This window comes from Penaeus monodon, chromosome 14 (genome assembly GCF_015228065.2).
Source record: "Penaeus monodon isolate SGIC_2016 chromosome 14, NSTDA_Pmon_1, whole genome shotgun sequence".
NCBI lineage: Eukaryota > Metazoa > Arthropoda > Malacostraca > Decapoda > Penaeidae > Penaeus > Penaeus monodon.
In genome coordinates, this window is record NC_051399.1 from 16,587,932 (window position 1) to 16,597,267 (window position 9,336).

Here is a 9,336-nt window from a genome sequence, read left to right on the forward strand (position 1 = left end):
ATACTCAGTAAATATTTTCCGACGGTGACTACTCCTTCAGAGGCTCCCGCCGTTTGCTAGGGGATCCTCAGAACAGAGGCGAGGGCTGAGGAGGAGGGTCGGCAGTCTCCCCGGCTTCGATTTCTGGTCGCCGGAGAAATTGTTTAAGTTAAGTACACCATGTCTGGACTTAAATAGTTAGACCTGTTAAATACGAGGCCTTAATACTTTATTGTATTTTATTTGAATATATTATCTTTAAGAAATATGTTGGTTTAACTAAGTACCTGGTTGGTAAATTGTAAATGACTGGCCGCCGCTACTGTAACCTGGAAGATGTCTAAATTCGGCCCTATGCTCTGAGTAAGAAGGCTTACGCCTTGGGGCAGTCACTCCTACGCCAGTAGTTTGGGGGTGGGAGTTGCCTTGCTTACTACAGTGTGACAAAGGCCGTATGTAAGATATAATGAGAGTATTGCAAGAAATAGTATTTAATAATGTTATATTGAATTTTCAATTTTTATAATTATTTTTTATATAATTTCACTGTCAAGAGATAGACAGAGGAACATGCTTAGGGAGACAATTGCAATAGTCCACAAGGACTTGCTTGAGTTGCAATTGTCTCAGGATAGATAGAGGTTAAAATCTACAAAAGATAAGCATTGTGCATGGCTATAAGGAAGGAAAAGTTGTCGCGTCCGCAAGGACTATCTTGAACGACAGACTTCTTTAAAGAAAAGAAAAAATGCAACAATGCGAGGATCAACAGTGTGCTGTGCAATAGTACATACAATATATATGTGACTTATAAGAAATTAATATTGATTAGAATATGTCTATCACCGACACCTTCATCATTTCGAAGCAAAGCGATAATGAAAATAGGTAAATGTAGTCCTCATGTTCGCTTGGGAGTGACTCATTACATCATATACGCTTAATAACAACATACGGCACAATAAAATGTAATGCAAGGCAAGAATACAAGAAGACTATATGCATGTAATTCTTGTGCAATTAACGTGATTTCTACAGATACAATGTATGAAGTTGCATAACTGAAGTGATGGGTGAATAGACGAGATGAGTAAATAAGTTAGAGTTATAAAGTGAATAAGTCAGAGTTTAGCACACGAGTAGAAAATACATTAGTGGTAGAGTAGGTATAGAATCATAGCAGATAGATAAAGTAAGTGAGAGTAATAAGAAATAGAGAATTGATAAGTAAAAGGCGAGGCGAGGATATGGACGGGGTATGTAAACGAAGTGGAAAATTTTCAGAGGTCAAGGAAAATAAATACTGCACGAAAAGAACATTCATAAATATGGTAACATAGTTATTACTCTACGGCAATTGCAACGTTATATCAACTACTGTTCGAAATCACAGAAATGACACTGCAACAGTATGTGAAATGTATGAAATGGTGACAAGTCTGTCACAGAACAGACAAAGCTTGCAGAGCAACGCATGGTGCAAGCAGACCGCTGATCGGCCGATAGGACAACCCTCGTGGTTTCAAGTTATGTTAACTTAAGCCTAAAGATTCCCGGAGGAAAAGCGGCCAGTTCCCCACCATATTTTCAGGTTGAAGAGGGTACTGCCGGGACGAGCTCATACGTAGCAAAAATAATACGCAAATTGGGCATCCCATCCCGTTGGGAAATGCCAGCGCTATGCCCACGTGGAGTCGTAAAAACATTGGTGCGCTTCACGGGCGCCAGATCACAGCTGGGCGATGAATGTGCTTCTGAGCACGTAAAACGACAACATTCAACTTAAACACTAATTACATGTCCAGAAACCCGTCGTTGGGGTCGTCACCAAGGACCACGTAATAAAGATGAAATAACGTTCGCGATATAGAGCAATTAATGAAAGAAATGCTGTGAAAATCTGTCAGCATCTTAACGATTGTCATGAGAGGAAAGATGGAAAATCGTTAAGATGACCGAGGGAATTTGACATTTGTAGATGAATTATGAAAATCACGAACAATATGAAATCGCAGTAGCTGATATAATAGAAATAATCTCTAACAACGAGATATAATTGAAATGAAAATAGAAACAATATATTTCTAATCGTGGGCAGAGTGACCGATTTTACCTGAGTGAGGTCGAAGTGAGGTTCATCCGATTATTATAACACCAAGATCATGAATCGGATAATTGATTTCGGGGTTCACACGGTCAGAAAGGGTGGTAAGAGACAGGTCACACGCGGTCACAATTCCATCGCGAAAGGCAAGTGTGAAGTCAATTGGAAATCGCACTTACACAATATAACATACGTATATTAAATCATTTGTATAATTGAAAATATCATTGAAACAAATATCACGACACTAGAATATTAACGCAAGTGACCCGAGGAGATAAATTGAAAATAGAGAAGTAGAGAGGGAGGGGAAGTGGAAAGGCGGGGGTTTAGGGAAAGGGGGAGAATTAGGAACAAGGATAGGTGAGGAGGTTTGGTGACAGAAAAAAATGTAAATATTGTTTGTGGGTAATTCCAAAAAGTTTTAAATATTTCAAAGATAACCCCATTAATGCATTATTAACCCGAGCCTTAAAGAAATGCACTGAATTGCAAGAAATTACGAAATTAACGCCAATACGGCATCGGCTAACGCAATGGGGGATAAAGGTAATAATAAATTATGCCTAGAATATGGCAACAGTTAGCGTGCATAGAATATTCGAGAAAATATGAACGTATGAAAAAAAACTGCACTCACAAAAATACCCGCATAAGGAAAGATGAAGTAATATTCACGAATCTATGCTTTTGCTTAGTATGATGGAGTAGAATCAAAGGGAAAAAACACACCTAAGAAAATTACTCTCACTAAAAAAAATAAAGATAATCTACCATCAAAAGGACATTCGAAGAAACATGGTAGAGAAAAAAAATGCACTAGCACGGACACTTGCTCAGGTGTTTAAAAAAAATCACTGCACTTGTTAAAACATAACGGCATACACACATGGAAAGGAAAAAGAAAGGAAAAGAATTGCCCATGGCGTACTTACAGTTTGTTTTTGGAGAGAGTGCTGGTCGGAGGCATCGTTCGTGTCACAAGCTTGAAAGAAGCGACATCCCCAGTTGGCACCATCTGTGAGGGACTTGTAAAACGCACAGTCCAGGTTCACGAATTTATTGTAGAGTATAGGTTTTCTGTAGCGTGGACAGAGGTTGGTATGTCCTGTTTGTGCAGGAGAGACCAGGGTAGCCCCCGGGAGGCCGCGGGCGAGCATGGCCGCGACTCGAGGTAGTGTCTGCTTGGGTCAAGGCTGAGGCCAGAGGTCATGAGCGCTGTGGGCGTAGCCTAGGTCAATGCATGGGCAAGAAACCCCATTGGTCACCTTTGTCGGCTAGGGTGTGTGTCATCGAAGGCGTATGACCAATCTGAGACTCTCTCTCCTCTCGCTTTCTCCCCCCCTCTCTCTCTCTTTCTCTCTCTGTCTGTCTCCCCCCTCTTTCTCTCTCTCTCTCTCTCTCTCTCTCTCTCTCTCTACTCCTCCTCTCTCTCTCTCTCTCTATCCCCCCTCTCTCTCTGTAAATGACTGTTGAACACACGAGTATGTCTTAAGGTTTTCGGTGAACGCGGGGTCACGCGTCAGGCCGACCCGCCTGAGGCGAGGGGAGGCCGACCTTACCACACCGGGCGTTGAACACGAACTGCTCTAAGCTAAGAATAAGTTCGATATGCGAAGCTTAGCCTCGCCCGGGCTATGCCCTTGAGGGGAACCCGGCCTGTGTCGACTAATGCCGACTCGCTCACGTGTGTCAGCTGGTGTTGACTCGGCTGAACCTAGTCCTTACCCGCCGTGGTGCCCAGCCACAGCAGTAACCTCCAGGCGACAATTGCAACTTCTCGCTCCTGGGCGGGGCGCGAACCGCCGACCCCTCGGATGAGAGGCCGACACGTTACCACTGTACTAGCCCGGAGTCTCTGCTCTAAGCTACGTCATCCTCGATATAAGTAGTGAGCATCCTAGCTGCCGGAAGTGGCTGAAGCAGTTAGAGGAAGTATGGGGGGAGCAAGGTGAGGTCACCGGTCTCTCTCTTTCTCTCTCTCTCTCTCTCTCTGTGTCTCCCCCCTCCCCCCCATCTCTCTCTCCTCTCTCTTTCTCTCTCTCTCTCTTCCTCTCCCCCCCTCTCTCTCTCTTCCCCTCACTTTCTCTATCTCTCTCTCTCCCCCCCCTCTCTCTCTCTCCCTCTCCCTCTCTCTCATACACACACACACACACACACACACACACACACACACACACACCACACACACACACATATATATATATATATATATATATATATATATATATATATATATACATATATGTAATACCAATTTCACATATGGCCTATTTCACCTCCCACCAAATCCCCCCCCAGAGATTCTCACTAATGGATCTTGAGTGTTTCGTATAACCCTTATAGCTACAGGACTCCCTTGGGGCCACTTGTAGCAGACACCTTCCATCACGCTACTATTGCCATCCCTATAACACTATTAACTTCTAAATATATATTTAATACAGTAACGCCAGCCCCTACATATCAAACCTTTGCAAGACACGACAGCAGACGCAACATCCGCAGGCCTTCCGCCTCGTGACATTGCCCCGTGTTCACGATCACATTCTTCCTTCACACTTCCCAGTACATCGCAACCCTTGTGAGTTCCTTGTTCAACCTGTTATAGAAGAGGGTCGCCTGCCAGCGACAGACAGACAGCCTACAGCACGCTGACCGGACTGAACCTCTGTCCGTCAATTGTACTATTCTCTCTCGTTACAATATACTGCAACAAACAAGCAAGAAGTCTGTTTCACCTTTGCCGCTGCCCAAGATTTCCGCATAGTGCCAGACGCGACTTGTCTGCATTCCACCGCTCATCGGCCATCGTTACAATATATACATATATATATATACATATACATATGCATATATGTATACATCAGGGGTGTAGTGGTAAAAAAATCGCCGGGGGAACGCTGCCGGCAAACTTGGTTGACTCTAATTTTATACTGCGCCAATACCCCCCCCCCCCCACATGAGACCTAAATAAGAAAAAGTCGAAAATTTTAAGCCATGATGTAAGAGAATATATTGAGAATACACAAAAGATAATAAAACAAATTCGTAAGAAAAAATTTCATAAAACCACAAGACCCGAAATGGATCAGCGAAGTAACAAAGTGCGCAGCACCAGGAAATCAGAACTAAACCGCAGGCAGAAGCCGTTACATAAGAAAAAAAAAATCTATAACATATAAAAATATCCAACAATAATACAATGGTTATATGAAATTGAAAAAATAGTAAGGCCAATAATGCAAGAATACAAAATATAATACAAATATAAAGAAAATATAAATTATCCAACAACAATAAAAAGTATGATACAAAAACAAAGCTAAAAATAGCCAATAATTCAAGAATACAAAAGAGAATACAAATATATAAAAAGTAAAAAGTTCAACAGCATAAACGACAATAAAAACCGAATAAACGTCAATAAAAACCGAATAAACGACAAGAATTAAGTGTATTTCCACAGAGCAGATGGACGTGGTTTCGGTGCAGTAGTGCTTGTCCACTACTGACCTGTGTGACCGCAACCAGGTCTTAACATAAGGAAGAGAATTGGTGGCAAAGTTTGACAAGGGAGGTCCCTGAATATTAATGAACATCAACGAAACTTATGGAAAATTCGCTGGGGGGACGCGTTCCCCCTCGAAAAATCGCTTGGAACGCCGTTCCCCCGCGTTCCCCCCCCCCCACTACACCCCTGGTGTACATGTATATATACTTATACATAGATACACACACACACAAACATATATATGTATATATATGTGTGTGTGTAGATTATATATATATATATATATATATATATATATATATATATATATATATATATATATATATATATATATATACATGTACATATGTCAACGGCTAGACTTATGGTAGTAATGTTGGAATGGTATTTTATGGGTAATCCTGACATAGTAAGACCCCTATACACCATAGAATTGGATTTTCTAATGGTTGTATGGTAGATGGAATGGTAGTTCAGGGGAACTCCACATTCCATTGAAGCTACAGAGTGTGATGTTTATCCTATGGTGTGGATAAGCCTTTATGGTTTTGCAGGGCACTATAGACACTTTGTCTCGGGGACATAGGGGTGATAATCTGTAGGCCTTGTAAACAAGGGCACCATTGTGCTCTGGGCTGGGTCAGGACAGTCAGGAGAGGCCAGGGCGCTGTCGTGGCACTTGTGCCACAGTTCAGTACTACCTGTCGTCGAACATGGACGTTCGCGAGGGTTTATCTTGGGTATATTACCGAAATTCCGGTTAAAATCGTACTGAATTCCGTGTGACCATACGAAGTAGACGAGACATGGGTCTACGCTCTTCGTATTCTCTAAGGGGAGAAATTGGACTCGTCAGGAGACGAGAGAACTCACTTGTATAAGTAAGTACACTATTAAATGTACGAAGTTATTTCATGTGTTTATAATAACCAATTTAGATAATACTGAAATAAGTGAAATATACAAAAAGGGAAGTCACACGTAAAATTGGACGTATTATTCTTATAACAAGCACTGAGCCCGCTCCGGGGAGAGTGGATTAAAAATCTATTATCCAGTGCCCTGTACGCAGGAATATATTTGGGTTATATTCCACTTATTACCCACCTTACTCCAGGGAGTGTCTGGGGTGGTAAGAGAAGTATAACCTCAAATAGAGCACTAGGTAACAGTTGGTGGCAGCTATTGGGATAAATATAGTGTTTAATAAGATATAATACATTTTTTTTAAAGCAATCTTTCTCAGAAGAGCAGCTCTGTAGACGACGAACACCAAAGGAAGAGTGTGTGTTCATATGTGCGTGAGTACGTGGCGTCACGAGAGCGAGCGAGAGCGTGATTGGACGCCAGAGCATGGTATGAGTCCGTGAGAGGAAAGAGTGAGGCTCATTGGCTCAAGTGAGAAAGAGGAAAGAAAACGGGGTGTGAGTGGCGCAAACGCGTGAGGGAAGCGTGACGTCACATAAAGGGGAGGAGTTTATCAGTCTGAGAGCGGTGACAGTGGAGTAAGGATCAGCGCGGATCGAGCCTCCGCTGTAATGAGTCCTAGTAAATTTATGCTGCTGGAGCGCATGAATGCATGAACCAATAAAATATTTCTTTTTGATATATATACCTGAAAGTAATTTTTGATTGAATATACATAAGTAATTAATGCATGCAACTTGATATAATTTTAAGCGGTTATATATAAATCATTGGTCTTTAATAAATTTCTTGCAGGTGCAAGTGTTTAAAGTGTTTTATAGGGTAAAAGTGTTAGAAGTGTCTTACTAACATATCACAACAAAACTTACCGACCATTCCAGGATATATATTTTTGATATTACATTGATTGTGGCTCTCTTGATTAATTGGTTTAAGGTAATAATTTTGTTCCCTCAAGGGGAAAGTGTTGTGCACTGGGAAATATTAAGTAACTAAGTAGTACCTGTGTTCAGTGACTTTGAAAAAAAAAGACAATAAAACGCAAGAGAGTTGCGAGAGCCGTTGGCTTGACTCTACTTGTTGTTTTAAGTGGGAATTTGCAAGTAGGCTGCGAGGGCCGTGTGCCTGGCTGACGCTTGCGATTCCAGGAAGTGATAATACTCAAAACATAAAAGGGATACGGATCCCAAGGACACTGAAAATTTATGCAGTACTACCAGGTAGTGTGAGTGCGTGCAAGAGGGAAACAAAAAAACGAAGGTATACAGCTGCGACGGGCAGTGGCGAATTACCAAGAGTCTCGGACGTGGGCAGAGACGGTTGACGAAATGGAACAGGAAATTGAAGATCTGAGGAGAGAGGTGGAACTGCTGAGAGCTGAGCGAGCTGATCAGCGAGGAGCGCCTCGACTTGCGGTGCCAGATTCCGTGGAAGGTGCCGTAAGGGCGACACCAGTGGAAATGGTGCAGAGAAATCGCTGTGTCCCTATGTTCAAAGGAAAGGAAGATGAACTGACAGGAGGCGAATGGATCACCCGTGTTGAGTCCGAAATAGAACGGACCGCAATCCAGGGAGATGCCGCGAAGGTAAACTTTGCAGTCAGTTACATCCACCCCGACCAGGGGAGGGCAAAGAAGATTGCCCAAATGATGACCTCTGAATACATCTCGTGGGAGGAGTTCAAGAAAGGTATTCTGGCTCAATTCTCCCAGAAGAAGAAGGTTTGGGATGAATACCTAAGAGATGCCGAGAGATATAAGGACGAGTCCTTCGAAGAGTGGAGGAATAGCGACAAAGCTATCGAAATGAATTTCACTCTTTTAAGAGTGTGGCCTTTTCCAGTGGATATGTTCTTCTCCATAACCATGCGAGCTTTGGCAACAACTATGGTAGGCTGTGCTTTGGATAAGTACAAAATAGGAGAAGAATGGGATATACCAAAGTTAAGGACCATATCATACTCTCAAATCATGGAAGATTTTAGGAGATGGGTGGAAAAGAACCCAGAAAAGGATTTACAGTTCCAATCAACTCTCCGACCTAGATTTAAAACAGGTGATACCGGGAAGGTTCGGTTGGCAACTGTAAGAGAAGAACAACCAAGGGAAACTCAGAAGAGAGATCCCTCTGGGCAGAAAGGAAGTAAGTACTTCTGTGATGTTCATGGTTGGAATAACACACATCCCAAGGATCGATGCTGGAGCCTCAAGAAAAGAGGACTACCAGCAGGCGGGAGAACCAAGGTTGGCCAAGGGGTTCAACATTCACGTACGTCGAAGTCGACAGGAGCCAGACCCAAGAACCCCGCAAAGCTTAAATGTTTCCTCTGTGAAGAGGAGGGACATATGGTCATAAACTGTCCACTGAAGAAAAGTTATTATGCTAGCACAGAGTCAAAAAACTCTTCGGCTCCGTCCCAGGGGGACGGCAACGAAAAGGAATAAAAGTAAAAGATAAAATGGTACGGGCAGGAGTTGAACGCCTCATCATTCCTATTTTAGCGTCTTCTCTTCCCAGATACCTAATGACTAAGGTAAAGGTACCTAATAGTCGAAAGTCTTTTACTGCAGTTTGGGACTCCGGGGCGAGCCCAACATTGGTTAAGTATTCTATGTACAGGGAGCAGGAGGAGGTGAAAGAGAGGGGCCACAAGGATCCAAGGAACCTTCCTTCTCCGCTTGAACCACGTGAACTGCTCGTAAGTGGAATACTTGAAGGAGAACCGGTGAAGGCACTAGGGGAGGCCCAAATGACCTTCAAAATGGGAGGAAAGGTTTTCTCTCATAAATGCTATGTATTTCAGGACGAGATC

General features: G+C 42.7%; 2 protein-coding genes across 2 annotated transcripts in view; one reads left to right on the forward strand and one right to left on the reverse strand.

The window, feature by feature from the left end:
* Nucleotides 1–3,429, reverse strand: part of LOC119580924 — a 4,059-nt gene extending 630 nt beyond the window's left edge. The window contains exon 1 of the mRNA XM_037929167.1: nt 3,019–3,429. Coding sequence (XP_037785095.1) covers nt 3,019–3,243 — 225 coding nt within the window. The 5' untranslated portion in view covers nt 3,244–3,429. The remainder of the gene's footprint in view (nt 1–3,018) is intronic.
* A 2,551-nt stretch (nt 3,430–5,980) lies between these two features.
* LOC119580926 lies at nt 5,981–9,004 on the forward strand. The gene is made up of 2 exons (XM_037929169.1): nt 5,981–7,054; nt 7,090–9,004. The coding sequence occupies exon 2, from the start codon at nt 7,853–7,855 to the stop codon at nt 8,966–8,968; it is 1,116 nt and encodes a 371-aa protein (XP_037785097.1). The 5' UTR covers nt 5,981–7,054; nt 7,090–7,852; the 3' UTR covers nt 8,969–9,004.
* Nucleotides 9,005–9,336: the final 332 nt, after the last annotated feature.

What these genes read in the sequence shown, in the direction of transcription:
- LOC119580926 (XM_037929169.1), top strand. Translation starts at nt 7,853, where the DNA reads ATGGAACAGGAAATTGAAGATCTGAGGAGAGAGGTGGAACTGCTGAGA.